We start from the raw sequence: 17,325 nt of genomic DNA on the forward strand, positions 1-17,325 counted from the left end.
GCGCTCTTTCTCTCCCCTCTGTGTGCGCGCTCTCTTTCTCTCCCCTCTGTGTGCGCGCTCTCTTTCTCTCCCCTCTGTGTGCGCGCTCTCTTTCTCTCCCCCTCTGTGTAGCTCGCTCTTTCTCTCCCCTCTGTGTGCGCGCTCTCTTTCTCTCCCCTCTGTGTGCGCGCTCTCTTTCTCTCCCCTCTGTGTGCGCGCTCTTTCTCTCCCCTCTGTGTGCGCGCTCTTTCTCTCCCCTCTGTGTGCGCGCTCTCTTTCTCTCCCCTCTGTGTGCGCGCTCTCTTTCTCTCCCCTCTGTGTGCGCGCTCTCTTTCTCTCCCCCTCTGTGTAGCTCGCTCTTTCTCTCCCCCTCTGTGTAGCTCGCTCTCTTTCTCTCCCCTCTGTGTGCGCGCTCTTTCTCTCCCCTCTGTGTGCGCGCTCTCTTTCTCTCCCCTCTGTGTGCGCGCTCTTTCTCTCCCCCTCTGTGTAGCTCGCTCTTTCTCTCCCCCTCTGTGTAGCTCGCTCTCCTCTGGCACCTTGTATAGGAAAGCATACTCTTCAGCTTCGTATGCCGCCACACACTACCATCTGCTTTCCCCACCACAGGCCCGGGACCCCCGCTACCATATCACTACTCCTGGATCTGTGCACTTCACTTAAGCCTTTATTTTTTGCAAAAGAGGGTTAATAATCATAAATTATGTTTCCGGATTAAAAATCTAAGTGTAGTTATTCTTTTTAACCGTCTGGCTCACAGATGTAACACAAGACCGTTCTGCGGTCCCAGTCCCTATAGTGCTGACAGTTTGGTCATTATTCCATACAGTAGAATGATGGGTACAGAAGGCTTAATTCAGATGTGTGCACGGAGCGGCCGCCGGTATCACCACCCAAATGCATCAGCCTCATATGTGCCCACGATGTGTTGGCAATCTGGGATGGGAGACCCCCGGCCGGTCCCTACATCACGGTCAGTGCTCGGCCTGTATTTCTCAATGTCTGCATTCGGCTCCATTACTAGTGAAAGCTGCAGGTGATGCCGGGCCGCCGATGCCTCTCGCAGAACCGAGTCATGTGACCGTACATTGTTAATAAACCGTTGTCACCAGCTCCTCTGTGTATCGTCTCCTTTCATCTACAGGGACCAGCACCGGCCGCTCTTCAGTCTGTGACTATACAGTGTGTCTGAACGTGGCCTCTTTTTTTTTTTTTTTCCCCCTTTTCTTTTCTCCTTCTCGCTCCGATCCGATTTTAGAGTGAAATCTGAGCGTGTTGACTTTTATTTTTGATCAATCTGCCGCTCTGCACGGCCTCGTTGAAACCCTTGTTCCCTTTTATCGGATTGCACTTGCCCGTGTTATACCCTCGTGTGAGCGATTCCCTGTACAATAAACGCCAGAGCCGTCATTTCATATAAAATCAATGATTAAGAATATAAAAACAAAATACAAATGCCATAATTACTTCTCCAGATATTTACAGACACTTGCCTTGTGTTCCTGAGACTAGTGGTGCTCGTACTGACCAGGGGAGGCTAGGGTCGCTCTAATGCTCGCCTTATAGGACGGGTTGGCCACTCATTTGCCAAGTTGATGGTTTAAACCAGAAAAATCATAGTCTGGCTGCTTCTTGTGCTTTAAAGGGGCAGTCCAGGATTAGAAAAACATGGCTGCTTTCTTTCACCTCATGGGTTGTGTGTGTCAACTCCTTGATGAGGTCTGCGGCGGAGCAGTGACAAAGCAGCTATGTTTATTTAATCCTGAACAATCCCTTTAAGGATGCGTCATGTCTGATCATGATTGTAGAATGTATGCGTTACCCTGAGCGCTGCTGGGACCTTATAATGGGCACAGGCTGAGCCTCTCCAGCGTCCTGTAATGTCCAGCACTGTGAGATAGCGGAGCACTGGGCTCCGTAGCTTCGCTGTACCGGGATCGTTCCGTGCTGGTCCTGTCTGGGGACGGTCCTCGAGGCTTGTAGACGGCATTCGGGGAGATTTTATTCAGTTGTTGTAGGAGATATTCATTGGTGCAGACTAATGACCTGCGGGGCACAGAACAGACATCCTGAGCCCAGACGTCCGGATTGATAACGACGAGTGACTTCGGCGTGCTCGAAAAATATCTTCGAGTCCCTGCATGTGTTGCGGCTGCCAGACAAGCAGCCGCTGGGACTCGACCATATTTATCGAGCATGCCGAAGTCACCTGGTGATAAAGGAACGTGCTAATAATCTGATCATTGAACACAGAGCACGGGCGCGGAGCCGCAGCAGACTTTAGTGCCTCGATCCCCGTACCTCTGGCTGTTGTGGAGCAGGTTCACCGTCTCCTGCAGTTTATTGGTTTTCTCCAGCTGCTGCTGCAATGATTCCACCTGCAGGGTCAGCCGCTCGTACTTCTGCCGCAGATCATCTGGAAGCAAAAACATCAGGTTCAGTTACTGAAAAGGCCGCTGCGAGACATTGTCCGCACAGCCGTCCAGATGCAGAGCACCTTGCGGCAGCGAGGAGCTGCCCGATCCTTCCTTCCGGGTCGCCTGGTTCTCCAGTTTACACACTCTGCTCTGTAAGAAGTGATTTTCCTCCATCACTTTTATCAGCTTCAGATTTACAGAGTCCTAAGGAAAGAAGGAGCCGATACCAGAGCATCAATCGGGGGCAGAAGACGCATAAGAGAAAGTGAGGAATAAATGTGCGCGACCAGGGGAGATGCGTCAAAAAAATGGGGTTTGTGATCATTTGTGTAAATTGGTCAGAAAATGGAATTTATACCTGCTATCAGCAGATGCAAAAAAGTTTTGATGTTGTGCTATGAAGTTTAGTAAACCGCTCCTGGGGTAACAGGCCGACTTTTTTAAGTTTTAGTAGTTAAAGTGTAAAATATCGACTTATTTGCTGCAATTTGTGACTGTTTGGAGCTTGGTTTATACTGAAAAATCTGTAAACTGCTTGATGAATGTGGGCTGTGTACAGACATGGTGTCTGTCTAGTGGTCATAGGTACACCGGTGCTCCCGTCACAACCTACTGTGGCCTCGCCGTCGTCTTCTTGCCTGGGACTGCCTGTAGGATGCCCCTGTGATACGTGTCTGGTAGAGCTCAGGCTGGAGAGCAGATCCCGAGCAGGTCCTGGCGGGAAACAATAAGCATGAAATCTTCCGTCTCTCTCCAGGCCTGATAATAAATGCTGTGATCCCGTCCACTCACCCAGGAACCGCTGGTTCTGTAGAAGGGATCCTGACCCGTTCCAGTACCGGTCTACTAAGTCCATGAGGTGGTGCAGGACCTCATTGATGGCGGGACTCTCGCCACTACCGGGGGACTCTCTGTTTCTCAGCTCGTTTCCACTCAATAAATCATCAGTCTACAAAATAATACATTAGAGGTAAGATCTGAAGATACGATCGTTAATGTCTTCACATCTATTCCAGGGCAGACTAGAAGACACAAGCGTTCACTGAAAGCAAATGGAGATGATGCAATTAGTGGGAACTGAAACCAATGACATATTCTGACCTCTCGCGCATTGTGGGGGTCTCTGTCCGGCGCCTGCGCACTATGGGGGGCCGCGGGTACATATGGGGGTCTCTGTCCGACACCTGCACATTATGGGGGGAAGTGGGTACATGTGCACTTACACTACTGACCGGAGGGGAGAGCAGAGAGTTCAGGCTGCTGGCTCGTTTCATGCCATTTTGTGGCACAGACAGGCTGTCGCCCTTCATGCCGGACGCTCTATCCAGGCTCCACCAGTTCTTGTAGTCTCTGAATTCGGGGCGGCTCAGGCTTTTTCCTGTGGACAGGGGAGTGTTTGCCAGGGTGGGTTTAGATGGCAGCGTGTACGTCTTGGAGACGTCGGTAAAACCTTTTCTTAAGGCCGAGAGAGAATTTGACGGTGTGGAGGGATCTGTCAGATGTGTGGTCACATAGAGATCTACGGAGGGGAAAATACATTCACAATATTACACAAGACGGAAGCTATAGGCCACGTTCACACATGCACTATGTGGTCAGTACTTTACATCAGTGCAAGTCAAAATCAGGAGTGGAACAATCAGAGGAAAAGTATAATGGAAATATGTCACCACTTCAGAGGTGTGTGTGTGTATATATATATATATATATATATATATATATATATATATATATATAGCGGCTGCTCTCAGAACTATAAATATATATCTCACGGCTCAAAAAAATAGAGGGAGCACTTGTGGTAACCACAGACCATTTTTCTGTTCTCATACTTTTTGGCTGTTTTGGTCAATTTTGCATTTTGTCATTGCTCTCACCCCTAGAGGTACAATAGCATGAGGCGGTGTCCACAACCCACAGAAGATGGTCAGGTAGTGCAGCTCATCCAGGATGGCACATCAATGCGAGCTGTGGCAAGAAAGGTAGCTGTGTCTGTCAGCACAATGGCCAGAGCATGGAGCAGATACCAGGAGACAGGCCGGTACACCAGGAGATGTGGAGGGGGACGTAGGAGGGCAACAATCCAGCAGCAGGACCGCTACCTCCTCCTTTGTGCAGTCAGAGCCCTGCAAAATGACCTCCAGCAGGCCATTAAGACATCCATGTGACTGCTCTGTCAGAAACAGACTATGAGGGCCCAACATCCACAAGTGGGTGTAGTGCTTACAGCTCAACACCGTGCAGGGCGATTGGAATTTGACAGAGAACTGTAAGATTGACAGACATTGGTGCCATGTGCTCTTCAAGGATGAGAGCAGATTCACACTGAGCACGTGACAGTCTGGAGACGCCGTGGAGAGCGATCTGCCTGCAACATCCTTCAGCATGACCGGTTTGACAGTGGGTCAGTAATGGTGTGGGGAGGCATTTCTTTGGTGGGCCGCACAGCCCTACATGTGCCCGCCAGAGGTAGCCTGACTGCCATTAGGTACCGATATGAGATCCTCAGACTCATTGTGAGACCATATGCTGGTGCGGTTGGCCCTGGGTTTCTTCTGATGGATGACAATGCTAGGCGTCATGCGGCTGGAGTGTCAGAAGTTCCTGCATGAAGAAGACATTGATACTATGGATTGGCCGGCCTGTTCCCCAGACCTGAATCCAATCAAGCACATCTGACACATCATGTCTCATTCCACCCACCGATGCAACGTGGCACCACAGACTGTCCACGGGTTTACTAATGCTTTAATCCAGGTCTGGGAGGAGATCCCTCAGGAGAACATTCGCCACCTCCTCAGGAGCATGCCCAGGCGTTGTCCAGAAGTCATAAAGACACGTGGAGGCCACACACAATACTGAGCATCATTTCCTTGTCTTGAGGCATTTCCAATGAAGTTAGATCAGCCTGTAATTTGATTTTCCACTTTGATTTTTTGGGGATATTAGTTGTGATTTACATTGATCATTTTTATGTTTTATTTATTGTTCTTAACGTGTTCCGCTATGTAATGAAAGAAGATTTTCAACTGGAATATTTCATTCAGGGATATCTAGGATGTGGGATTTTACTGTTCCCTTTATTTTTTGAGCAGTGTATATGGGAGGCAGCTGCTCTCAGGACCCAGTATATACATATTAGTAGTATGTATACGATATTAGTAGTATATACACGACATGTATAATATATAGGGTATGTGATGTGGCTGCCCACGTACCTGAGCTAAGTCTCAGCAGTCTGTCTCTGCTCATCTCTGTAGACTTGTGTCGATCTCTGTACTCTGTGCTCTGGCCAATGTCATTGAGGATGTCAGCATTAACCCTCGTGCGGTCGCTGCTGGCGAACTCCCTCCTTACCGGGGTAGACGTCAGGTAGGTATTTTTGAAGCTAAATGCTGATTCCGTTTTTTCTAAAGGGACAAAAGTGGGTTTTCCGCGGCTGATGAAATCGTCACCGCTTTCTAATTGTCGGTCTAAATCCTCTTTTTGTGGAAACAGCTCTGAAATGGTCGACTCTGCAAACGTGACTCGTTGGCCTTCTTTGGCACGTGACGAGGGACCTGGAGAACGGAGGGATGAGCGCGGCGGTGACGGTAAAGGGCGGTATTCTGCAAATTACACAAAGGATTGTCATTTCTTGTCTTAGATGTGAACCCTCTGGGGCAGAAATACAGCGGTGAAGCCTGAACATGCCGGCGAGTGCGGTGTATTACATGTGTAATTAACGCGATGGCTGAGCCCATGATTTTACGTCTACACAGGTTAGTGTTGTTAGTAACTGGTTACTGAAGTGAAGCTGTAATTATACCAATACCGTCGTCAAAGTCGCTCTGCGGCCGCACCGACGGCTGCTGCTCTTCAGTCTGTGAACGCAGAGAGAGGGAAACACACAAGGGGATCAGGGGCAACACTGATGGTAGGTCTCTGTCTACATGGTCAGGATTTGATGAGAATTTTCACAGACAGATTTATCCCGGTTAGGAGGAGAATATACCTGATATTTAGCTGGAGAGATTCCCTTCGTGTAATCCTGACGTTCCTTTTCCCGATCATGTATCTTGTCGAAGTCTAGAATGAGATTTGCATCATAAAAGTCAGTGTGAATATACGGTATATACTGTTATAGATCTGACCAGATGTTTGAACCCCTAAAACAAATTTCCTGGCAGCATGATCCTTCAGGTCGCTACGATTACAGCAGGATCAAACTTGGAGAGTTTATTTACAGGTCCTTCTCAAAAAATTAGCATATAGTGTTAAATTTCATTATTTACCATAATGTAATGATTACAATTAAACTTTCATATATTATAGATTCATTATCCACCAACTGAAATTTGTCAGGTCTTTTATTGTTTTAATACTGATGATTTTGGCATACAACTCCTGATAACCCAAAAAACCTGTCTCAATAAATTAGCATATTTCACCCATCCAATCAAATAAAAGTGTTTTTTAATAACAAACAAAAAAACCAACAAATAATAATGTTGAGTTATGCACTCAATACTTGGTGGGGAATCCTTTGGCAGAAATGACTGCTTCAATGCGGCGTGGCATGGAGGCAATCAGCCTGTGACACTGCTGAGATGTTATGGAGGCCCAGGATGCTTCAATAGCGGCCTTAAGCTCATCCAGAGTGTTGGGTCTTGCGTCTCTCAACTTTCTCTTCACAATATCCCACAGATTCTCTACGGGGTTCAGGTCAGGAGAGTTGGCAGGCCAATTGAGCACAGTAATACCATGGTCAGTAAACCATTTACCAGTGGTTTTGGCACTGTGAGCAGGTGCCAGGTCGTGCTGAAAAATGAAATCTTCATCTCCATAAAGCATTTCAGCAGATGGAAGCATGAAGTGCTCCAAAATCTCCTGATAGCTAGCTGCATTGACCCTGCCCTTGATGAAACACAGTGGACCAACACCAGCAGCTGACATGGCACCCCACACCATCACTGACTGTGGGTACTTGACACTGGACTTCAGGCATTTTGGCATTTCCTTCTCCCCAGTCTTCCTCCAGACTCTGGCACCTTGATTTCCGAATGACATGCAAAACTTGCTTTCATCAGAAAAAAGTACTTGGGACCACTTAGCAACAGTCCAGTGCTGCTTCTCTGTAGCCCAGGTCAGGCGCCTCTGCCGCTGTTTATGGTTCAAAAGTGGCTTTACCTGGGGAATGCGGCACCTGTAGCCCATTTCCTGCACACGCCTGTGCACGGTGGCTCTGGATGTTTCCACACCAGACTCAGTCCACTGCTTCCTCAGGTTCCCCAAGGTCTGGAATCGGTCCTTCTCCACAATCTTCCTCAGGGTCCGGTCTCCTCTTCTCGTTGTACAGCGTTTTCTGCCACATTGTTTCCTTCCAACAGACTTACCATTGAGGTGCCTTGATACAGCACTCTGGGAACAGCCTATTTGTTGAGAAATTTCTTTCTGGGTCTTACCCTCTTGCTTGAGGGTGTCAATGATGGCCTTCTTGACATCTGTCAGGTCGCTAGTCTTACCCATGATGGTGGTTTTGAGTAATGAACCAGGCAGGGAGTTTATAAAAGCCTCAGGTATCTTTTGCATGTGTTTAGAGTTAATTAGTTGATTCAGAAGATTAGGGTAATAGGTCGTTTAGAGAACCTTTTCTTGATATGCTAATTTATTGAGACAGGTTTTTTGGGTTATCAGGAGTTGTATGCCAAAATCATCAGTATTAAAACAATAAAAGACCTGACAAATTTCAGTTGGTGGATAATGAATCTATAATATATGAAAGTTTAATTGTAATCATTACATTATGGTAAATAATGAAATTTAACACTATATGCTAATTTTTTGAGAAGGACCTGTATTTTAGTGGTGAAAAGATAATGTTCAGAAATTTGTGAAAAAAATAAATTTGGTTTTTCGCCATTTTCTGAGAACTTTTTCATTTCTCTGACAATTGCGCTGTGGGAGGGTGTGATTTTTCTTTTTCTGCGTGCTGAGCTGAGATTTAAACTAATACCATTTGATTTTTTTTTTCTTCTTTTTTCTATCAGAAGTGCAGCCGCCGTTAAAAAAAAAAATGCAATTCTGGGATTTTCAATAAATATATTTTAGCTTTGTGGAGTTTATCATAGCATGGGAAGGGTTTTCGCCCCACCTGGCAGAGCCGACAGTGATCGGTGCGCCCCTCGGACCGTACGGCTTAAATGCTGGTGTCGGAGATTGACAGCAGCATGTAAGGCGTTAACAGCAGCAATCAAAGCTCTGATCGCTGCTGTTAGAGGCATCTGATGGCTTATTGCGCAGCAGACACTGGTAATGAGTTTAGTTTTTACCTTCCCCCCAAAAAACTACTTTTAAATGAGTTAAAAAAGGATTATCTAGAACAAACACCTGTAACTGGTAGAGCACTCTACCTCCTGGACATCAGTGTCAGGCACGAGGTCTCTGCCGCAGTTTTATTAATTACTATGGCAGGGACAGACTGCCTGATGCCAACACTACACAGCTCTTATGTCATGATCCAGTCTGGGTTTTGAGTCCTGTCTGCCCTTTTCCCAGACTGATCATGTCAAGGGTTAACTTTTGCTCTGCCGCATTCTGGGTTCAGGTTTGCCTTTTAGCTCCGTTGCATCTTGCAGGTGGTGTCAGTTATATTTTCTGCCTTCGGAGTGAGTATCCGACTCCAGTAGTACCCTGATTTGTTCTGCTGCGCTTTCTGACCTTGCCCTTGTCTATTCCTCCTTCCCTGCCCGTCTTGTCTTAGTGTTTCCTGATTGCTTTTGGATTTCTGTGTTTGACTTGGCTTTGACTCTGACTTGATTTTGCCTCTGGTCCCTGGTACTTCTGCCTCTTGTCTGGTATTGACCCTTTGGCTCTCCACTGACTCTGTTATTGTTTTTTCCCTTTGTAGTGAGTGACAGTCTAGGTTTTGACTCGGCTTGTTTGACTATTCTGCTGCCACCTGGTGGTAGCTTCGCTGCAGCACTGCAGGTCTGCCCTTGCAGACTTGTAACTTTCCTTCCATTCTGTTGCCATCTGGTGGAAGTTGCAGTTACCTGCATAGGTGCAGCGTGACATAACACCAGAAATGTCTCCAATGGGTCAGCGGCGCCATTTACATTGCTAAATATTCTTCATAATACAGAGAAATTTCACATTTGATGAGATTCCCTGGATATCCGTTACCTGTGCTGCTCAGGGGAAAATCCAGGTGAGCTTTGGCTGATGTCTTCTGCAGGTAAGTGGGACTTTTTTCACAGCTAAAAGACAAAAATCGTGTATTATAAGCGAGTCCCAAGAGGAAAGGAGCCACGTCCACCTCCAAAGCCGAAGTATGTGCATTATTGTTGTGCCCATACACTATTCTACCAAAGGGGCCCGTTCTGTCTGTGTCCGTCTGCCGGTATTATCCACAATCACGGTAGTATGGCATGACATTTATGGAAATCCTGCTCCAATGTGACAGACGGAAATGATTTGTAGCCTGCACTTCATGTTTCCTGCATCCATGTGAGGGGCGTGTGGGCTCCGGAAATATGGAGTTTGGTTAAAACTGGTGAATCTGCTCTGGTTATATCCCTCATGTCGAAGCCTGACGCGTATATACTGGCACTGACTGTATATAGCAATAGCTTATACACCGTATATACGAACTACTGCTCATTTACTAATTATACAGCGGGAATAAAGTGATACAAGAGCAAAAAGAAATAAACAGAAAATGTAAAAGTGTATTTCTAAAATAATTCTCATGCATTTCGTGTTAAATGAGATTATGGCAAGATGAGGAATATAACTAATTGCCCCCATAATTGCGGACCTACCTCCACATCGCTGCTCACCTGCCTTCCATCCCTCTGCACCTGCCTCCCATCCCTATTCACCTGCTTCCATCCCTCTGCACCTGCCTCCCCATCCCTATTCACCTGCTTCCATCCCTCTGCACCTGCCTCCCCATCCCTGCGCACCTGTCTCCCCATCCCTGTGCACCTGCCTCCCCATCCCTGCGCACCTGCCTCCCCATCCCTGCGCACCTGCCTTCCATCCCTGCGCACCTGCCTTACATCCCTCTGCACTTGCCTCCCCATCCCTATTCACCTGCCTTCCATCCCTCTGCACCTGCCTCCCCATCCCTGCGCACCTGCCTCCCCATCCCTGCGCACCTGCCTCCCCATCCCTGCGCACCTGCCTTCCATCCCTCTGCACCTGCCTCCCCATCCCTATTCACCTGCCTTCCATCCCTCTGCACCTGCCTCCCCATCCCTGTGCACCTGCCTCCCCATCCCTGTGCACCTGCCTCCCCATCCCTGTGCACCTGCCTCCCCATCCCTGTGCACCTGCCTCCCAATCCCTGTGCACCTGCCTCCCAATCCCTGTGCACCTGCCTCCCAATCCCTGTGCACCTGCCTCCCCATCCCTGTGCACCTGCCTCCCCATCCCTGTGCACCTGCCTCCCCATCCCTGTGCACCTGCCTCCCCATCCCTGTGCACCTGCCTCCCCATCCCTGTGCACCTGCCTCCCATCCCTTTTCACCTGCCTTCCATCCCTCTGCACCTGCCTCCCCATCCCTCTGCACCTGCCTCCCCATCCCTCTGCACCTGCCTCCCCATCCCTCTGCACCTGCCTTCTATCCCTCTGCACCTGCCTTCCATCCCTCTGCACCTGCCTCCCCATCCCTCTGCACCTGCCTCCCCATCCCTCTGCACCTGCCTTCCATCCCTCTGCACCTGCCTCCCCATCCCTCTGCACCTGCCGCCCCATCCCTGCGCACCTGCCTTCCATCCCTGCGCACCTGCCTTCCATCCCTGCGCACCTGCCTTCCATCCCTGCGCACCTGCCTTCCATCCCTCTGCACCTGCCTCCCCATCCCTCTGCACCTGCCTCCCCATCCTTGCGCACCTGCCTCCCCATCCCTGCGCACCTGCCGTCCATCCCTCTGCATCTGCCTCCCCATCCCTCTGCACCACCTCGCCATCCCTATTCACCTGCCTTCCATCCCTCTGCACCTGCCTCCCCATCCTTGCGCACCTGCCTTCCATCCCTCTGCACCTGCCTCCCCATCCTTGCGCACCTGCCTCCCCATCCTTGCGCACCTGCCTCCCCATCCCTCTGCACCTGCCTCCTCATACCTCTGCACCTGCCTCGCCATCCCTATTCACCTGCCTTCCATCCCTCTGCACCTGCCTTCCATCCCTCTGCACCTGCCTTCCATCCCTCTGCACCTGCCTCCCCATCCCTCTGCACCTGCCTCTCCATCCCTATTCACCTGCCTTCCATCCCTCTGCACCTGCCTTCCATCCCTCTGCACCTGCCTTCCCATCCCTGCGCACCTGCCTCCCCATCCCTGCGCACCTGCCTCCCCATCCCTCTGCACCTGCCTCCCCATCCCTCTGCACCTGCCTCCCCATCCCTGCGCACCTGCCTTTCATCCCTCTGCACCTGCCTTTCCCATCCCTGCGCACCTGCCTTTCATCCCTCTGCACCTGCCTTTCATCCCTGCGCACCTGCCTTCCATCCCTATTCACCTGTCTCCCCATCCCTCTGCACCTGCCTCCCCATCCCTGCGCACCTGCCTTTCATCCCTGCGCACCTGCCTCCCCATCCCTGCGCACCTGCCTTTCATCCCTCTGCACCTGCCTTTCCCATCCCTGCGCACCTGCCTTTCATCCCTCTGCACCTGCCTTTCCCATCCCTCTGCACCTGCCTTCCATCCCTCTGCACCTGCCTCCCCATCCCTGCGCACCTGTCTCCCCATCCCTCTGCACCTGCCTCCCCATCCCTGCGCACCTGTCTCCCCATCCCTCTGCACCTGCCTCCCCATCCCTGCGCACCTGCCTCCCCATCCCTGCGCACCTGCCTTTCATCCCTCTGCACCTGCCTTTCCCATCCCTGCGCACCTGCCTTTCATCCCTCTGCACCTGCCTTTCATCCCTCTGCACCTGCCTTTCCCATCCCTGCGCACCTGCCTTTCATCCCTCTGCACCTGCCTTTCCCATCCCTGCGCACCTGCCTTCCATCCCTGCGCACCTGCCTCCCCATCCCTGCGCACCTGCCTTCCATCCCTGCGCACCTGCCTCCCCATCCCTGCGCACCTGCCTTCCATCCCTCTGCACCTGCCTCCCCATCCCTGCGCACCTGCCTCCCCATCCCTGCGCACCTGTCTTCCCATCCCTCTGCACCTGCCTTCCCATCCCTGCGCACCTGCCTCCCCATCCCTCTGCACCTGCCTCCCCATCCCTGCGCACCTGCCTTCCATCCCTGCGCACCTGCCTCCCCATCCCTCTGCACCTGCCTCCCCATCCCTGCGCACCTGCCTCCCCATCCCTGCGCACCTGCCTTCCATCCCTCTGCACCTGCCTCCCCATCCCTGCGCACCTGCCTCCCCATCCCTGCGCACCTGTCTTCCCATCCCTCTGCACCTGCCTTCCCATCCCTGCGCACCTGCCTCCCCATCCCTGCGCACCTGCCTCCCCATCCCTCTGCACCTGCCTCCCCATCCCTGCGCACCTGCCTTCCATCCCTGCGCACCTGCCTCCCCATCCCTCTGCACCTGCCTCCCCATCCCTGCGCACCTGTCTTCCCATCCCTCTGCACCTGCCTTCCCATCCCTGCGCACCTGCCTCCCCATCCCTCTGCACCTGCCTCCCCATCCCTGCGCACCTGCCTTCCATCCCTGCGCACCTGCCTCCCCATCCCTCTGCACCTGCCTCCCCATCCCTGCGCACCTGCCTTTCATCCCTCTGCACCTGCCTTTCCCATCCCTGCGCACCTGCCTCCCCATCCCTGCTCACCTACCTCCCCATCTCCAGCTCCGACATATCCAGCGTTTTATAGTCCTTCAGTTGGAAATTATATTTTGAGTTTTTCCTTTCGCTGTCCCTTACTGGACGCTCATCTGGAAACAAGGACATAGCTGTAGTGAAGTTTTCGATACGACTTTTTGCCGTTCCCCCTCCCGTCTATAGCTGTGGAGGAGCTGAGGCTGTGACCGGACTTGTGACGGCCCCGGCTGACGGTTGGGTCAGATCTGTAGAGTTTCCTGGTTGGAGCCATAGCAACTACCTGCGGAGGACACAACACAAACCTGGGCAGGGAACGGAGCTCCCTCACACCCCCCTGCTCAATTATTCATTATTAACTGCTTCACTGCTGCGTCATCATGAGAACAGACCGTTATTACAGCATCAGTGCACAAATATACAATACAGGAACTACAACTCCCAGCATGTGCCAGGAATAGGTGACATTTTTTATAGCGTTTTTTTAATTTTGCACAAAACCTGCCTGAAGATTTTGGTGCCCCCCAAAAAAAACTACAACAAATATGAAGGGGGAAAAAAAAAAAGGAAAAGTGACTAAAAAATACAACATGATGAATCGGCTCCATGTCCACCAATTCGTTGCTATAATCTTAACTCCTGCTTCCTGTCAGTGAATGGAGGCATTCCTTGTTACTCTCCTCACAGCTGGGGGTTTGTTACACTGTCGTCCTCACGGTAACAAAAATTATCTATCTAGGCTGGAGCATCGTGCTGCTGATGGGGGCAGCTCGCAGAGGATTGTCCAATAATGTTTCCATTCACTGACTCCAAGCAGATGACTGTAGAATTGTTTGGTGATGGCTCACCTAGTGTTTCCAAGGAGCCTAAAGTCCAGATGACGGTGAGGCGGTAGCTGGCGTCCTGTCTGGTGACGGGGTTGAGGCGCAGATCCAGGGTCTTCAGCTGTGACAGCGATCGCAGGCGCTCCATCTCCTTCAGCGATTCGATGTCATTATAGTACAGGTTCAGGGAGCGAAGCGCGTGGAGATATTCAATGCCCTGCAGGAAGAGACAAGCGGCTGCCATTCCCCTTGGTCACTGCTTATCTGCAGACATTGGATCTTACCTGTAAGCTGACGATCAGATTTCTGGACAGATCCAGCGATCGAAGACTTTGAAAATTTTTAAACGCATCTCCCAAAGTTAGAATCTTATCTCTGTACGTCCCCTCAAGGGTCAGAGACGTTATCGTGCCTTGGAAGAAAGAGAAAAGAATTACTAAGAGTTAATATATATATATATATATATATACATACAGTATAGAAATCACAGCACTTGGGCAGGAGGTGTAAGAGGAGGACAGTTCTAAATCCGGTGCTATATCCATGTAGAAAACAGGTCTCTATCTGGTGATTTATTTGTGTACAAGACAGGTCTATATCCTGTGCTGTATCCATGTACAAGACAGGTCTATATCTGGTGATGTATCTGTGTACAAGACAGGTCTATATCCGGTGTTGTACCTGTGTAGCAAACAGGTCTATATACGGTGCTGTATCCATGTACAAGACAGGTCTATATCTGGTGATGTATCTGTGTACAAGACAGGTCTATATCCGGTGTTGTACCTGTGTAGCAAACAGGTCTATATACGGTGCTGTATCAGTGTACAAGACAGGTCTATATCTGGTGCTGTATCCATGTAGTAAACAGGTCTATATACGGTGCTGTATCCATGTAGTAAACAGGTCTCTATCCGGCGCTGTATCCGTGTACAAGACAGGTCTATATCTGGTGCTGTATCCGTGTACAAGACAGGTCTATATCTGGTGCTGTATCCATGTAGTAAACAGGTCTCTATCCGGTGCTGTGTCTGTGTACAAGACAGGTCTATATCTAGTGCTGTATGCATGTAGTAAACAGGTCTATATCTGGTGCTGTATCCGTGTACAAGACAGGTCTATATCTGGTGCTGTATCCATGTAGTAAACAGGTCTCTATCCGGTGCTGTGTCTGTGTACAAGACAGGTCTATATCTGGTGCTGTATCCATGTAGTAAACAGGTCTCTATCCGGCGCTGTATCCGTGTACAAGACACGTCTATATCTGGTGCTGTATCCGTGTACTAGACAGGTCTATATCTGGTGCTGTGTCCGTGTACAAGACAGGTCTATATCTGGTGCTGTATCCGTGTAGTAAACAGGTCTCTATCCGGCGCTGTATCCGTGTACAAGACACGTCTATATCTGGTGCTGTATCCGTGTACAAGACAGGTCTATATCTGGTGCTGTATCCATGTAGTAAACAGGTCTCTATCCGGTGCTGTGTCTGTGTACAAGACAGGTCTATATCTGGTGCTGTATCCATGTAGTAAACAGGTCTCTACCCGGTGCTGTGTCTGTGTACAAGACAGGTCTATATCTAGTGCTGTATCCGTGTAGTAAACAGGTCTCTATCCGGTGCTGTATCCGTGTACAAGACAGGTCTATATCTAGTGCTGTATCCATGTAGTAAACAGGTCTATATCTGGTGCTGTATCCGTGTACAAGACAGGTCTATATCTGGTGCTGTATCCATGTAGTAAACAGGTCTCTATCCGGTGCTGTGTCCGTGTACAAGACAGGTCTATATCTGGTGCTGTATCCATGTAGTAAACAGGTCTATATCTGGTGCTGTATCCGTGTACAAGACAGGTCTATATCTGGTGCTGTATCCATGTAGTAAACAGGTCTATATCTGGTGCTGTATCCGTGTACAAGACAGGTCTATATCTGGTGCTGTATCCATGTAGTAAACAGGTCTATATCTGGTGCTGTATCCGTGTACAAGACAGGTCTATATCTGGTGCTGTATCCATGTAGTAAACAGGTCTATATCTGGTGCTGTATCCGTGTACAAGACAGGTCTATATCTAGTGCTGTATCCATGTAGTAAACAGGTCTCTATCCGGCACTGTATCCGTGTACAAGACAGGTCTATATCTAGTGCTGTATCCATGTAGTAAACAGGTCTATATCTGGTGCTGTATCCGTGTACAAGACAGGTCTATATCTGGTGCTGTATCCATGTAGTAAACAGGTCTCTATCCGGTGCTGTGTCCGTGTACAAGACAGGTCTATATCTGGTGCTGTATCCATGTAGTAAACAGGTCTATATCTGGTGCTGTATCCGTGTACAAGACAGGTCTATATCTGGTGCTGTATCCATGTAGTAAACAGGTCTATATCTGGTGCTGTATCCGTGTACAAGACAGGTCTATATCTGGTGCTGTATCCATGTAGTAAACAGGTCTATATCTGGTGCTGTATCCGTGTACAAGACAGGTCTATATCTGGTGCTGTATTTGTGATGTGATATTTTACACACATCTGTATGATGAGAAGACACCTCTGGAGGAAGGAAAAGGTCTGGGGGGGATTTCCATTGCGTTTTTGCAGTGTCCCCCGCTGGCAGCAGGTAGGGGCGATTCTCAGGGAGCCCTTCTGGTGGCCATTGGGCCTGGCATCAGTTCCAGTCATTAACCAGAGGGTTTCCGTTCACTGAGAGCAAGCGACACCTCTGGTAATCGCACCCCCCAGGTAATCGCACCCCCCAGACCACTCAGTGTTTGCATTTTATTATTTTTCTTTTTTATGTGAAGTTCCTTTGTCTTGTCGTTTTCGTTGTCGTTCTCCAAAACGTTGGACGTGGGTGGATAAATTTCATGTCAAATTGAAACGCGGTTTTTTATTTCCGTTTTTTTATATTTTTTGCAGTGTTTTAGAACAAAAAAATCTTACACGATTGTTATAAAATATATATATAGATAGATATATAGATAAAGATAGATATATAGATAGATAAAACCCACGAGAACCGCAAAAAAAAAAAAACCGATCGGACGCAAACGACTGAGAAATAAAAACCTACAAGGAAAAAAGAAGGAAAGTGCGGCCTTAAAGGGGATGTCCAGGCTGCCATGGAAACCCAGCCGTGACTTTCTGCGACTGTTCCCCAGGAGGACGCCATTAGTGGCCGCCCCGTTACCTGCCGTCCCCGCCTGCTGCCCGGCTCTCCCGGACACCCAGCTCTCCCTCAGGTGGACCCTCCTCACCGCCATTACATTCAATGGGTGCAGCCTCGTCAACACTCCCCCTAGCAACGGCGGCAAACAAGGGTCGCGGGAAAGGTTCCGAGGGAGAGCGGGACGGGC

General features: G+C 49.7%; 1 protein-coding gene across 6 annotated transcripts; it reads right to left on the minus strand.

Moving 5' to 3' along the window:
* Positions 1 to 1,386: 1,386 nt before the first annotated feature.
* On the minus strand, positions 1,387 to 17,272 carry LRRC36 (leucine rich repeat containing 36). 6 transcript variants are annotated; one of them, XM_069739346.1, is made up of 14 exons: positions 17,043 to 17,272; positions 14,260 to 14,387; positions 14,000 to 14,192; positions 13,168 to 13,267; positions 9,558 to 9,631; positions 6,388 to 6,461; positions 6,208 to 6,256; positions 5,612 to 6,001; positions 3,617 to 3,912; positions 3,186 to 3,342; positions 3,007 to 3,107; positions 2,474 to 2,597; positions 2,278 to 2,392; positions 1,387 to 2,022 (listed from the first exon to the last, which is right to left on the minus strand). In XM_069739346.1, exons 1-14 carry the CDS (start codon positions 17,230 to 17,232, stop codon positions 1,818 to 1,820), a joined length of 2,196 nt encoding a protein of 731 aa, XP_069595447.1. In that variant the 5' UTR covers positions 17,233 to 17,272; the 3' UTR covers positions 1,387 to 1,817. The 6 variants fall into 6 exon arrangements, with proteins under 6 accessions (XP_069595447.1, XP_069595450.1, XP_069595449.1 ...); XM_069739349.1 differs by having other exon boundaries at positions 3,626 to 3,912; positions 17,160 to 17,266; XM_069739348.1 differs by having other exon boundaries at positions 17,160 to 17,251.
* Between the last annotated feature and the right edge of the window lie 53 nt (positions 17,273 to 17,325).

Source organism: Ranitomeya imitator, chromosome 9 (assembly GCF_032444005.1).
Source record: "Ranitomeya imitator isolate aRanImi1 chromosome 9, aRanImi1.pri, whole genome shotgun sequence".
In the NCBI taxonomy this organism is placed as follows: domain Eukaryota; kingdom Metazoa; phylum Chordata; class Amphibia; order Anura; family Dendrobatidae; genus Ranitomeya; species Ranitomeya imitator.

Bases quoted from the DNA above. Each gene is read 5' to 3' on its own strand.
- LRRC36 (XM_069739345.1), bottom strand. From the start codon at position 17,232: ATGGCGGTGAGGAGGGTCCACCTGAGGGAGAGCTGGGTGTCCGGGAGA. The intron at 3,343-3,616 runs GTAAGTGCACAT...ATTATTTTGTAG, and splicing joins TCTCCCCTCCGGTCAGTAGT to ACTGATGATTTATTGAGTGG. The intron at 2,393-2,473 runs GTGCTCTGCATC...TTTTGCTTCCAG, and splicing joins CAGCTCCTCGCTGCCGCAAG to ATGATCTGCGGCAGAAGTAC.